Below are 14,960 nucleotides of genomic sequence, written 5' to 3' on the forward strand. Positions count from 1 at the left end.
TCAGTGGGTTGGAAAAGCTTCTGTGTTTAGTCAAGTTATATGTGTCTTGTAACAAATTAAGTTGGAGGCTATAGGATTAGGTAAAACTCTTAGAAAGTCTAACGGAATTTGCACATTACTCATGGAGTTTATCTTAAAAAATGAACAATGAAGTTTTAAGTAAGTGGAGAGCCATTTTAGGTAGACTCCTTTCCACTGAATATTTTTGTATATCAATATGACTCTTGCTAGTCTCTATAGATTAATTTTTTAATTTTTTTCTCCTTTTTTTTTTTTTTGCATATCTTCTCACCTTGACAGGCACTGAAGAGAATCTAGTATGGCCAATGTCACCTTGGTGACAGGATTTCTTCTTACGGGGTTTTCCAATGTCCAGAAGCTGCAGATTTTATACGGTGTGCTCTTCCTACTGATTTACCTGGCAGCCCTAATGAGTAACCTTCTCATCATTACTCTCACTACCCTAGACATAAAGCTCCAAACACCCATGTACTTCTTCCTGAAGAACTTATCCTTTTTGGATGTCTTCCTGGTGTCTATTCCAATCCCAAAATTCATTGTCAACAACCTAACCCACAACAATTCCATTTCCATTCTAGGATGTGCCTTCCAGCTACTTTTAATGACTTCCTTCTCAGCAGGTGAGATATTTCTCCTCACTGCCATGTCCTATGACCACTATGTAGCCATCTGCTGTCCCCTGCACTACGAGGTAGTCATGAATACTGGCGTCTGTGTGTTAATGGCAAGTGCTTCCTGGGCCGTTGGAGGGCTCTTTGGTACTGTGTACACAGCTGGCACATTTTCCATGCCTTTCTGTGGCTGCAGTGTGATCCCACAGTTTTTCTGTGATGTTGCTTCATTACTAAGGATTTCCTGTTCTGAAACACTCATGGTAATTTATGCAGGTATTGGAGTTGGTGCGTGTTTAAGCATTTCTTGTTTCATCTGTATTGTGATCTCTTACATTTATATCTTCTCCACTGTACTGAAGATCCCTACCACTAAAGGTCAGTCAAAAGCTTTTTCCACATGCCTCCCCCATCTCATTGTTTTCACTGTTTTTATCATAACTGCTTATTTTGTTTATCTTAAGCCACCTTCGAATTCACCATCTGTTCTTGACAGGCTGCTCTCTGTGATCTACACTGTGATGCCTCCAGTATTTAACCCTGTAATCTACAGCCTGCGGAATGATGACATGAAACGTGCTCTGATAAGGTTGTTGCAAAACACATATGGCCAGGAGGCTTACTTCATTTAACACTTTCAAGTTCTGTCAATGATACAGTACCTTACAGATCACGAGAAACTTTCCTTATTTTTAACTTTGGAAAGACCTAAGAAAAGAAAGCAACATACATTATTTTTTCCCTGAAGAAATAAATACTCAAGAGCCTAACTGACTATTTCTAAGGTCACTTAATTGCATTACATCAGGATAACATATAGTGTTAGGGTAATCATTTGGTATTCTTCTATGACAAAGCATTTCTGCCTTTGTATTATAACTTTCTGAACGAATTGGTTCTGTTTAACATGATGCTTTCATCTTTGGTCTCTTAATAACCTATTTTCTCTATTTTATTCACTCAGAACAAATTAAAAATGCTGAGGTGATTCGATGAGTACAGTATAATACATTTGCACTACCCAGATAAAATTCACAGACTCTAGCTAGTGTTGAGCAAGAACAATACTAGGCAAAAATAACACAGGAAGCTAAGGCCATTTTAGAGGTGTGCCCAGATCTGTAAACAGTCCTCGGGACACCTAAAGCAGAGGTGAAAAGACATGTCTGAGCCAAGGTCTCCTAGGCAAATGGTGGTCACCCAGTAAATAGCATTTCCAGAAAGAGACCAGGCAGAGTTCCCAAGGTCTAAGAACTGTGTGTTTCTATGTGTCTACATGTCTATAATTTAGAAAGGCCTTTACCTCTCCCTGTATAAAGAATAATGTTTTAAATCTGATTCTGAACAGAAGCTTGGAAATGTGTTAAAATGATTGCACAAGTCATTCAGTTGTGATACACTTCCTTTGGTTTAACCACTAGTGTCTACAATGTGAAATCTTTTTCTTTACCTTCTGTATAACCCCCTCCCTAGAGATTCGGTGTCTTATTAGAATAACTTTCTGAATTTTATATTGACTTTGCTATGTTCTTATTTATCTAAGAAAAAGTACAAATGTTCCTAAGATTGTTCTCAACCATATTGTCCTCTTTTTTCAATCATGTTACTAATGTTTTATTGTCCCTTGAATTAACTAGATGACCAGGTATTAATTCTGAGTCACATGTTATCTTATTTAATCATGTCCCAAATATCCTCTGACAGCTATGTTGATTTTTACCATACCAGAATAAGATGCTAAGAATATAAATAAGGTTAAATTAAACTTTCATGATATATCTTACACATAAAATTTCCTTTAAGTTCTACCAGAGGGAAAATCACACAATTATTTGTTCTTTCCCCTTAAAGAAAAAATATATGCTAAATGTAAATAGATTACTTTGACGTGTATATCTACCTATTGTCAGAGTTGAGTGGGCAGAGTTGTAAAAGAGAAAAGACTGTTACCCTACCCTTAGTTAAATTATATTGGTGAAATATTTTTGGTTTAAATATTTAAGAAATTACATACATTGTGGAAAATCCATTGAGATTTTTCAGTGTCCTCCCTTTTGATTTTTAGTAGCATCTGATATTTTATAATTATAGTCCTCTTTTTCTTATACTTTATTAGTTTTATTGATACACAATAATTGTATATATTTATAGGGTACATAGGATATATTGATTCAGGCATATAATGTATAATAATCAAATTGGAGTATTTGTGCTTTTCTTTGTCTGCCTGAATTATTTCAATAGAGTTGTCTTCAAGTTCAAAATTTTTTTCTTCTACTTAATCTAGTATTTTGTTGAAGCTCTCAATTACATTTTTATTCCATTCATTAAATTCTTTAGTTCCAGAATTTCTATTTGTTCTTTTTATGGTATCTATTTCTTGTTGAATTTCTGATTCAGATCATGATTTTTTTTTCTTATTTCTTTGTGTTGTTTATCTGTGTTCTTTTGCATCTCATTCGGGTTCTTTCAGAGAATTAGTTTTAATTCTTTTCCAGGCATTTTATATGCCTTTTCTTTGGGGTCTTTTACTGGAGAATTATTGTCTTCCTTTGTAGGTGTCATATTTCCATGCTGTTTTGTGTTTCTTTCATCCCTATGTTGATATCTGTGCATCTCATTTAACAGTCATTTCTTCCAGGTTTATGGAGTATCTTCTGTAAGGAAATACTTTTTATTATTATATATGTGTCTTCAATTTTGGTTGGGCAGGTTGCTTTGGCTTTGATTCTGGATATGCACCAGACTGTAGCCACTGTATGATTTCTTTTGCTGTCATCAATGTCAGTAGTTTCTGTGAGTTCCTTAGTGGCTTAGGTTGCAGTTGTTTGCAGATGCTTTGACTAGCCTTTGCTGAAGATGGGGACACAAGGCTGACTGGTGCTTAGGCCTTTTGGTGGTGTGTACAAGTGCTAGCAGTAATGGCAGTGAACCCTCAGTAGGCCAGTCTTTGGACCTCTGAGTGTGGAACAAGGATGCTGGCTATAGAAGTAGCAGGCTGGGCAGGCTGGCCCTCAGGCTCCTGGGTGGGGTGTGTGGGTTCCGGTAGGCTGGACACACCACTCTTCAGCCTCTGGACAGTGTGTGCAGGTGCCTACATGTGTACTTACATTGATCTCTCATTTACCTTTTTTCCACATGAGAAGGGAAGTACTTTCTGGCTCCTAGCCCACCCAGCTGGCTGCCTTACTTCCTTCTCCATGCTGCCATCTTGAGTTTCTATATCTCATAGGATTCCTTTTGCTTACCTGCTGGATACCAGCATTCTCTCCTAGATAGTGCCGTCAACATTTGGCTATTTACTTGCTATTTCAGTCCTTCTTTGTGGAGTAGGTGAGTGCTAGGCATCTCTAGTTAGCCATCTTAATGACAGCTGTCCAAATTATCTCAGTGCCCTATTTTTCTATAATATGTTTTAATTACCAGGGAAAACTTGATTTAAAAAAACGTTTTTAGAAGATTGGCAGCTAGTAAATATTTAAGAAATAATAGAATTTAAAAATTCATAACATTAATTGTCTATATTGGAATTGATTCAGGCAAGAATCAGTCATGGATGATAAAACCACTAGAAAAAGAGTTTTAAGAAAATGAGATATCTTCATAATGACAAGATTTCAACCTGAAACTATCTATTCTATATTTACAATAAAGAGAATGGATAGTAGCCTCCATAATCTAATTGATCAAAATTGGTATCAATAATAATAAAATAACATGTGCGTCCTGATATGTTGCAATATGTAGACTACATCATCCTTGAAATATTCTCTTAAAAATATTTAACCTGGAATTTAATCAAGCCTCAGAATTAACTTCCAGTTTTCAGAAAAACAGAAGATACAAATTTAATAATACCATGAGAAACAACTGAACAAACTAATAATATGAGACATCCTATAAGAGACTGATGAGATGGCTCAAAAAGTCAAATTTGGGGGTGAAATGACCAAGGAGAGTCCTAGAGTAAAAGAAACTAAAGATGGATTACATATTCACAAGAACATTGAAAAGTATATGGTATCTGAGATTAACTCTCATCAATGGGGAAAAATAACTTTTAGAGAATATAATTTTTTAAGTTACCTAAGAGTATGAACAAAATGAAAGTAATTGGATTACATACTGTGTACAGGAATAAGAAGACTCAATAAAGGTGTTGATTCCCCATAAGTAACCAATAAACTTTTCATCTGAAGTCTTAAAGCAGTTCAAAACGGAACTTCAGTTTTTAAAAAATTCATACATACAATTGAACAGCCATGAAAATTAAAATAATTTTTAAGATGAAAAGTAAGAAGTAGATAATGGCTTTTCAGATACAAACATGTCTATAATATTATAGTAATTGAAAGATTATGGTTGTTTAGAGATAGAGAATGGACCAAAGGAAGAAAACTCAATCCATTCATGAATGGTGACCAGAATACGACAGAGGATAAATCATACATTACTGGAAAAGGAAGGACTAGAAAGGAAAATGATGTAGAAAAAAAATAGAATTAAATATTTTTAAAATCCACCTTACACTTCACACACAAAAAATAAAATTCAGATGAATTACAAACCTAAATATGCCAAAGTTCACATCCTCACTGACACTTAACTTTGATCTTTTTTATTATAGCCACTTTAACAGGTGGGAGGTGATGTCTCATTGTGGTTTTAATTTGCATTTCCCTGATCGTTAGGGATGCTGTGCACTTTTTCATATATTTGTTGACCATATGCCTTCTTTTAAGAAATAACTGTTCAGGTCCTTTGCCCATTTTTAAATTAGATTATTTGATTTCTTGCTATTGAGTTTAGTGTCATATAAATTTCAGATATTAACTCTGTATCAGACATATGGTTTGCAAAAGTTTTCTCCTAATTCGGTTTGTCTCTCATTAACTATTTCCTTGGCTATGCAGAAGCCTTTTAGTTTGATGCAATCCCATTTGTCTAATGCTTTTGTTGCCAGTGTTTTGCGGGTCCTATCCAAGAAAATCATTGCCCGGACCAAAGTCATGGAACTTCAATTCATTTTGCATTGATTGTTGCATATTGTGTGAGACAGGGTCCAATTTCACTCTTCTGTATGTAGCGATCCAGTTTTTCCAAAGTACTCAGCATGCCAAAGTGTCATACTTTGAGGTACCATTTTCTGAGCCCAAACATAAGCACTACTGGTGTTACTGTAGAATGTATTTTCAGATTGTTTCACATGAACAAACAAACTAAAAATATTAAATATAAACAGCAAAGGAGAGAAATTATATTATTTCTTTTCTCTCTCTTAAACTGTTTTGCACAGCAATTTATTTCTCAGTAATTAAAAAAAATGCTTAACAACATGTTGGGGCTTAGGATACAACTCCAAAATATGACTGTAGGAGATCAGAATATGTCAGCTCAAAGTACACTTCTTGGGCAAATTTCCAGCAGGTTACTTTGAGAAACTGCAGACACAGCTACTTTTTAATTTTTTTTAAAAAAGTACATCTATAGAGAAAACCTACAATAGTAAAAGTATCTGTATCAGGAAGAAGGCTGCTCTAGGGCAACTTTCATTATCTGATATACTTTTTATCTGCATAACAAGACAATGTATATGCACAATACGTTTTTCCCCCTCACACTCCCATAACCTGTCAACACTATGCTCCAGAGATCCCTACCCCCAATCTTATCTATAGCTAAGGATGTTATATAAGCCTCAATCATGTGGCCCTTCTTTGAATCCCATATTTTGTGGGACTCCTGTGTATATGAACATTATTAAATATAATTTTTCTCCTATTAGTCTGTCTTGTGGCAATTTAATTTGTAGCCCTGTCAAAGAACCTAGAAGGGTGAGGGAAAGCCATTTTCCCTACCCTACAAGCACATAGATGGTAATATACCTTTAACTAAAATTTAATTGTGTAGAACAATTATAAGTTTGCAAGTGAATTTTCTAGAATTCAGGAAATATTTCTGTAGAAGGATCACGGCATGTGTTTTCACTCTTCTAATTTTACCTGAGCTCAGTCATCCTAAGTCTTCTAGAGGCATCCTTATTGTCCAGCAGTCAGGTTTTTTGACCCATGGACGTAAAGGAGGCTGCAAACCACAAGAATCACAGGGCGTCTCATTAAACAATGTAAAAGACAATTATTTTAAATTTGGGGAAGGGTGAAGTTGAGGTGAAATTTAAAAGAAGTGATTTTATAGGTGGAAAGCAAAGAAAGCTCCTTATGAAGATCAGATCTGGACCCAATTGTTCTTTTTCCTTGGAAACTACAAAACTAAGATGTATGAGAAATTTTGTGTTCAGAACTTTTTCTCTGAAGCTCTGCTCCTGGAATAGAATGTGAGGTTGTATGTCTCTGTCAGCGTGAATTAGGTACTCCCAGAAAGGGTGTCATATTTTATTCTTATCCATATGATTGAAAACAACAAATTTCTGATATCAAAGATTTTAAATAAGAAATTTTCTCACTCAGTGAGAAAACAGTTATCACTCAAAGAAGGGAGTCATTATGACAATTTACAACTGCAACATGTCCTTGGGTAAAATTGTTTTCTGATATATTTATAACTAACTTTTTCTTCCCTTGCTGTTTTAGTCTGATCAACAGCCAGGCAGATTTTTTTTTAAATTCAGAGATAATTTTAAATTTCTAATTATATCATGCTTCATATTACTTAGTTATATTTTAGTTAAGGTCATTTGTCCAATTTTATTCTGTTTGATTTGTTTTAAAGAGTTTTTCACAACTTTGTTGAACTTATTAAGCAGCTGTATTTGCTAAAAACTCTCCACAGACAAAATACTTAGATTAGCGTATGTAAAGCCCAAAGAGATAACCTTTTCCTGTTCCAGTAACTTTACAATTTAGTTGTTTAAATCAAATAACTGAAAACGTTCTGAAGTCATCCATTTGGAAAGATTTAGTACGAGGTCATCATGTCTTTTTGAACTAGCCCTAGATACCTGAGAGACACTTCATCTCCCAGAAGATTCATCCGTACATAAGCAATTACTTAAAAAAACAAGTGATTTCCAGAGTCGAGCCAATTATGATGAAGAGAGGTAGAGAAAATATAAAACACCAAACTAGGTTGGTAGAGAAAATATAAAACACCAAACTAGGATAGAATGGGATCAGAGTATAAGAACAAAGGGAAACAGAAAAAGACTGAGCTCAAGTTTCAAAGATTATGAAAGTTTGAGTTAATACAGGAGTAATGGACATCAACAGAAGGAAGCACACTATTAAATAGCAAGATAATCAAAGAAAAACAGAGACATAGAGGGAATGATTGCAATCAAAATATTTTTAAATAAAGAAAATCATGGAATAAAAAAATGAGTAAAAGTAAGGTCAAGAGACAAAGCTTTTGGAGTTTATGGCAGAAAGAATTGCAACTGGGTAAGTGAAAAGGGTGATTATGCATTTGACATGTTCTGTCCAGTGTTTCATCAATTGGTAATTTTTTATTTTTATTTTTATTTTTTTTGATACAGGGTCTCACTCTGTCGCCCAGGCTGGAGTGCTGTGGCGTGATCCTGGCTCACCGCAACCTCCGCCGCCTGGGTTCAGGTGATTCTCCTGCCTCAGGCTCCTGAGTAGCTGGAACTACAGGCCTGCACCACCACACCTGGCTAATTTTTGTATTTTTAGGGTCTCACTCTGTTACCCAGGCTGGAGTGCAGTGGCATGATCCTGGCTCACGGCAACCTCCGCCTCCTGGGTTCAGATAATTGCCCTGCCTCAGGCTTTCGAGTAGCTGGGACTACAGGCATGCACCACCACACCTGGCTAATTTTTGTATTTTTAGTAGAGATGGGGTTTCACCATGTCACCCAGGCTGGTCTCAAATTCCTGTCCTCAAGTGATCCCCCGGCCCTGGCCTCCCAAAGTGGTAGGAGTAGAGGTGTCAGTCACCACATCTGCCAGATGGGTAAATTTGTAATCACAAAATTGTGGTGTATGATTGATCCATCATAGTATTCAAACAATACTGAAAACCTCCTGAGATTAAGAAACTATTTTAATGTAGGTGTTTTTTAATAGGATATTGCATATTTCTATGAAAAAATAATTGTTATATTATGTATTTAAAATTACTTTTCAGATGCAACAAATTAAAATTACTTATACTCAAACAAAAAAATTATTAAAAAGTCAGTCTACTTATATAAGAAAGATTAATCTGTTAGTTAATCTGAAAAATTAAAAGGTAATTTACTTGAACCTAATAAATCAAACTACATTTTTCTCTGATTTTTATTTTAAGCTCTTGTTAAGTCACATCCACAGATTTCCATTTAGGCTCTCTTAGAAGTAAAACTAGAAGCACTCAAGTCTAGAGTAGTATATACAGGTTTTTAAATGTGGGATTAATCATCATGTGCTTCAAGTAAACATTAGGTCATGGTATCTGACAAATTCAGCAGCATAATTAAAAGTAAAATATGAAAATGTCATTTCATAATATGGTTCTGGATATTTGTTTTCTAATTTTTAGTTATCAAAATGATTTTTGAATTTTGAATATAGATAATTATAATTGCCTTATTCACATTACTCATAAAAGTTAAGAGTTGATAGAATTATTTCATACTAGCTTTTCAAAATAGCTTTGCCCAGAGATTTCTATTTGAACATGAATTAAAATATTTTTGAAATCTGCCAATCAGATGCTGTGGGAACCTATAAAAAATATCTGAAAGTCTCAAGGTCGAAGTGCTTTGGCTCCAAAATCAGACATCTTGAATTGATAGTCATGACTCCACTTTGAATAACTTCTTCAGCTTCTTTGTGTTTCAGTTTTCTCATTTGCAAAACAAGTAGGATAAAAGCAAGCTAACAGGATTTACAAAGATCATGTTAGCTAACAGTCTAGTGACTGGCAATTCACCATTCACTATGTTAACTACTTTTTGCTGTTTTTAACAATGCTCCCTGATGACCTTTAAAGAAAAAAACGCAGATTATACCAAAAGGCATTAACAATTGACATTGGCACTTGAATTCAAAAATAGTTATTACATAACATGAATGATACATATGTTGGAATATATTAGCTTTAAGAAATTTGCAAATCTATTATTTAATATTTATTGTTAAAGAACATCTTTTCTTTGTGATTCTTGTTCTATATCACCCATCAGTATCTAGGGCATTTTTTTCTGTATTAGGGTAATGAATTCATAATCTAGGCTCCTTTACTAGAGTAGAGGAGGAAAAAAATATTTTCCTTCTTCCCATCTTAGGTTCAGTGGGTGGAATCCTGCAATTTAGACTGACCAAAGACATATAAGCAACAACAAAAAAGAAGTTTATTGACAAGTGCATTGCACATACACATGGGAGAACTCAGGGATGAGTAACTCAAAGAATTGGTTAGAACCTGAGCTTATGCAGTATTTTAACAAAAATACAATAAATTTGTAAAGAAGTGACAAGACAAAAGAAGGGGGTTCTCAGGGGTACAAACTGTGGAAGGTAGATATATGGGGAGATTAATGGAATATAAGGGCTATTTAAGCAAGGGCTGTTGAGTAGATTCCTCTGTGGCCTTCTCTAGGACGATAAGACCCCAGAGTTGTCTTCGGTGATTAAAAATCATCCAATCCTTCCTGGTAGAAAGGGGGCAGCCTAAGAGTTTTTCTTGTGTCTCTGTATTTTTCGTTCTTCACAATTGTCTTCAGCTCAAAATCATCCAATGCCAGAGAAGCACATTTTACGGTGGCTTACTCTGAACTTCTTCATTACCCAATCAAGCAAATCTTCAGATTTATAACTTTTTTATAAAATGAGAAAGTTGCTAGATCCTTGCTTCTCAGTGCATGGTCCTGGTCATTGACATTTGGAAACATGTGAAATGAAAAACCACAGGCCCTATATCAAGGGTGCATTAATCAAAATTTGCATTTTGGCAATACTCTTAGGTGATTCATGTGCCCATTAGAGCTTGAGAAGCACTGCTTGGAAGCTCCTTCTGCCAAATATGAGGTAAACCCAATGTATGTACCCATTTACTTTGTAGACCCATTTTATAGTCTAAATGCACTTAGTGACATTGGATACATGCAATAAATTTGAGTTTATGCAGGAAATAACATCTGGCATTGGTGAATGCAAGGGTATGATACATGAGGATGGAGAGAGCATTCCTATTTATAAGGGAATTCCTAGAATGAAGCTGCCAAAGTCTTCCCTTTCTTCAAAACTCTGTCTCCTAAACATAGGTTTTGGTCACCTGCACGTTTGAGAGTAATAGCTTCCCAATTCACCCTCTAATTTATAGACTCTATTCTCAAAACCAGTGCTTGGAAGTAAACTATGAGAACTTTTTAAAAAATGGTTTCACAGTGATATTTTGCCCTTCACCTGCTTTCAGTGTACTCCCTTCCAAATGGGCACCAGGATTTCCTAGATTGTTACCTTCAGTATATTGTTCAATATGGAAATATACATTTTTGATGAGAAGTATCTGTCATATAATGTTTAAACATGAAATCATCAAGAGAAGACAAAACTCATTTTGAAACTAATTTTAAAGTTATCTTTGGTAACTTTTGAACATATTTTTGAAGATGAATCTTACGAATTAGATCAATTTAGAAGCCACAACTGTTAAATATGGATGTGACTAGAACCTAGGTTTAGTGGGCCAATTTCTAAACGAAGACAAAATTACACATTTCATCCAGGGGCCGTGCCAAGTCTAGTTAAAAAGTAGTAAATTCAGTCAGCCCTTTGCGGGTTTAGATGTAATCTGGGACTGAGCTGGAACGTGGCTCAGAGTGGAATGAAGTCAGAAAGACTGGAGTTGAATCTTAGAGCTGAAATGTAGCTATTAGTGCAGTCTTTCCAGAATTGCTGACATTCTTTGCACATTTGTTTTCTAAACTGATAATTGGTTATAATAATACGTATCTCACTGTTTCATTAAAATAACTGATAGTAACTATGCCTCCAAACACAGAGTAGACATTCAACGAAAGTTACATCATATCTCCAATAATTGCATTTAATTATTGGAGCTCTTTCATGAATCCAGTTCTTTTTCTCTTTCTAGGACTGTGTGATTGGGTTAAAGGGCTCGATGCGGGGACTCTGTTTTCTGGTTTAAGTATCACAATGGACACAGGCAACAAAACTCTGCCCCAGGATTTTCTCTTACTGGGCTTTCCTGGTTCTCAAACTCTTCAGATCTCTCTCTTCATGCTTTTTCTGGTGATGTACATCCTCACAGTTAGTGGTAATGTGGCTATCTTGATGTTGGTGAGGACCTCCCATCAGTTGCATACCCCCATGTACTTCTTTCTGAGCAACCTCTCCTTCCTGGAGATTTTGTATACCACAGCTGCAGTCCCCAAAGCACTGGCCATCCTACTGGGGAGAAGTCAGACCATATCATTTACAAGCTGTCTTTTGCAGATGTACCTTGTTTTCTCATTAGGCTGCACAGAGTACTTCCTCCTGGCAGCCATGGCTTATGACCACTATCTCGCCATCTGCTATCCTCTACACTACGGAACCATCATGAGTAGCCTGCTCTCAGCGCAGCTGGCCCTGGGCTCCTGGATCTGTGGTTTCATGGCCATTGCAGTGCCCACAGCCCTCATCAGTGGCCTGTCCTTCTGTGGCCCCCCTGCCATCAACCACTTCTTCTGTGACATTGCACCCTGGATTGCCTTGGCCTGCACCAGCACACAGGCAGTAGAGCTTGTGGCCTTTGTGATTGCTTTTGTGGTCATCCTGAGTTCATTCCTCATCACTCTTATCTCCTACATCTACATCATCAGCACCATCCTCAGGATCCCCTCTGCCAGTGGCCGGAGCAAAGCCTTTTCCACATGCTCCTCGCATCTCACTGTGGTGCTCATTTGGTATGGGTCCACGATTTTCCTTCACGTCCGCACCTCTATCAAAGATGCCTTGGATCTGACCAAAGCTGTCCACATCCTGAACACCGTGGTGACTCCAGTTTTAAACCCCTTCATCTATACACTTCGTAATAAGAAAGTAAGAGAAACTCTGCTGAAGAAATGGAAGGGAAAATAAATCTCCTCTTCCACAACAGATGTCCTGTAACTAGTCTCTGCATCAATACAGAGGTTTCAAGTAAGAATGTGGAGGAACAGGGCAAATTTTTCTTGGTATGCACACAGAAAAAACAAACAAACAAAGCAAGTAATACTATATTTTCTATACATTATCATGTATGATAAAAATGGGAGTTTTTGACATAAGCAAAGTGGACTTTTTAAGCAAAAAATAATTGTACATTGAATTAGATTTGCTCTTGACTTTGGTTCATAAATTAGAGACATCTGCAATAAAAATGATGCTTTGGTATATCAACTCTGAATTCTTGTTTCTTTTTAAAGATTATCAAAATTGTCTTAGTATAAAATATTGAGAACTATATTTATGAAACATGAGGGAAGAGAAATATGCAAAGGTTAAATGAATTAAAACATGTAGCTGAAACTAGAGTGTGTGCAGTTATTGTAGCATAGTATTTTTCAGTAAGGTATAATAAAATAGACAGATATGGAATTAGAACTTGATTATTACAAGGTGCCACATTTGTTTCAGAAGGATAGTGAACAAAGCAATCCAAAAAGTGGATAATGAAAAGTAGATAAACGGGATTGCAGGAGGGTTTGAACAAAGCAATAGAAGTTTCTTACATTAACAATATTGATCATAGAAAAGGAAAAAATACTAAAGATTCTATTGGCAAGTCAGCAAGTATAGAATATCCAGTGGTTTCAGGGAAAACATAACCATACGAAACAATAATTATAATAACTATTTGATTTTCCTCCAAAGTACTGCATTCCACAGAAAGCAAAATACTTTCCTTCCAACCATCAACACATGATAGGTGCCTTCTCCTCCCTTTCCTCATTATCATATGGCTGTGGAAAATGGGGCTCCAGCAGGGTAACATAGGCTGCAGGGATATTCTGTTTGTCTTATTCATATTGGCTACATGTGTACAAAGTAGTCTGCTTCCCAAGGAAATGTCTAAGGGGCTGAATAGAAGCTACTCTTCAGACCTTGCTTGTATTATTTGAAACCCCTTCTGGTTTCAAAAGTAAAGTGGTATAAAATAGAACAAGAAAGGTATATGTTTGAATAAAATAGGGAAAGATGTCTCATTGTGAGAATGATGCACATTAACTTCAGAAGTTGTATCTATGTTGAAAGCCTACCTCTTAAGGTACTTGTGATGGTTAATACTGAGCGTCAACTTGATTGGATTGAAGGATACAAAGTATTGATCCTGGGTGTGTCTGTGAGGGTGCTGCCAAAAGAGATCAACATTTGAGTCAGTGGGCTGGGAAAGGCAGACCCACCCTTAATCTGGTGGGCACAATCTAATCACCTGCCAGGGAATATAAAGCAGGCAGAAAAACATGAAAAGGAGAGATTGGCCTAGACTCCCAGCCTACATCTTTCTCCTGTGCTGGATGCTTCCTGCCATTGAACGTCAGACTGAGGCAACAGTGATGGGCTCCCCTGAGGCAGGTGCAGGCAAGATAATGTTGGTTCTCCTCAGGAGCCACCCCCAATGCTTCTGTTTATTTCCAGACCTGTGACTACACTAAAGTCGCAGTGGTCCCCTAGAGGTGAGGTTGAGAGTGTGATCCATGAGGAGGTGTGCCACACTCAGAAAGAACTGTTTGAGTTCTAATTTATATAAACAGAAATTTGAAGAACAGGCATGGGAATGGATATTAAGGGTATAGGATAATGGTGGAAGGAACATAAAGTTGGATCAGGCCGAATTTATTGATTTGGGCCCACTAAGTAGGGACTCTGCTTTTAATGTTGCAGATCAGGGAGCTAAAAAAGGTTCCAATAGTTTGTTTGTTTAGCTGAAATGTGGGTCAAAAGATGGACCACTGGGAGCTGGAAATGCCTGACCTCCCTTGGTTTAATGTAGAGGAACAGATCCAAAGGCTTAGGGAGATGGGGATGGCAGGGTGGATTAGTCACTTTAGACCTACTCATCCCAGCTGGGAGGGTCCAAAAGATATACATTTGACCAATGCCTTGCGAATTAGATTTGTGAGGACAGCACTTGCATCTTTGAGTAACTCTGTAACTGCTCTTCTCTTTATGTCAGATCTAACTGTGGGAACTGCAGTCACTCAACTACAAAATTTAAATACAATGAAAATAATTGGATCTCAAGGAGTCAGGGGCCAAGCAGCAGCACTCAACTGTAAAACGCAAAGTGGGTGTAGTTACCTTGAAGGGGAGGCTGGGTCCCCTTGAGGAGGGACCCCACTACATTACCGACAATTTACGCAGTGAATCTTTCTCCCATCCT

General features: G+C 36.6%; 2 protein-coding genes across 2 annotated transcripts; both read left to right on the top strand.

Annotated features, from left to right (window-relative positions):
* The first annotated feature begins 319 nt into the window (after positions 1–319).
* OR14A2 (olfactory receptor family 14 subfamily A member 2) lies at positions 320–1,264 on the top strand. Its single transcript, XM_015128170.3, has one exon. The coding sequence runs from the start codon at positions 320–322 to the stop codon at positions 1,262–1,264; it is 945 nt and encodes a 314-aa protein (XP_014983656.3).
* A 7,947-nt stretch (positions 1,265–9,211) lies between these two features.
* On the top strand, positions 9,212–13,072 carry OR6F1 (olfactory receptor family 6 subfamily F member 1). The gene has a single exon (XM_077983726.1). The coding sequence runs from the start codon at positions 11,660–11,662 to the stop codon at positions 12,674–12,676; it is 1,017 nt and encodes a 338-aa protein (XP_077839852.1). The 5' UTR covers positions 9,212–11,659; the 3' UTR covers positions 12,677–13,072.
* The last annotated feature ends 1,888 nt before the right edge of the window (positions 13,073–14,960 follow it).

This window comes from Macaca mulatta, chromosome 1, assembly GCF_049350105.2.
Source record: "Macaca mulatta isolate MMU2019108-1 chromosome 1, T2T-MMU8v2.0, whole genome shotgun sequence".
Lineage (NCBI taxonomy): Eukaryota > Metazoa > Chordata > Mammalia > Primates > Cercopithecidae > Macaca > Macaca mulatta.

Bases quoted from the DNA above. Each gene is read 5' to 3' on its own strand.
- OR14A2 (XM_015128170.3), top strand. From the start codon at position 320: ATGGCCAATGTCACCTTGGTGACAGGATTTCTTCTTACGGGGTTTTCC.
- OR6F1 (XM_077983726.1), top strand. From the start codon at position 11,660: ATGAATCCAGTTCTTTTTCTCTTTCTAGGACTGTGTGATTGGGTTAAA.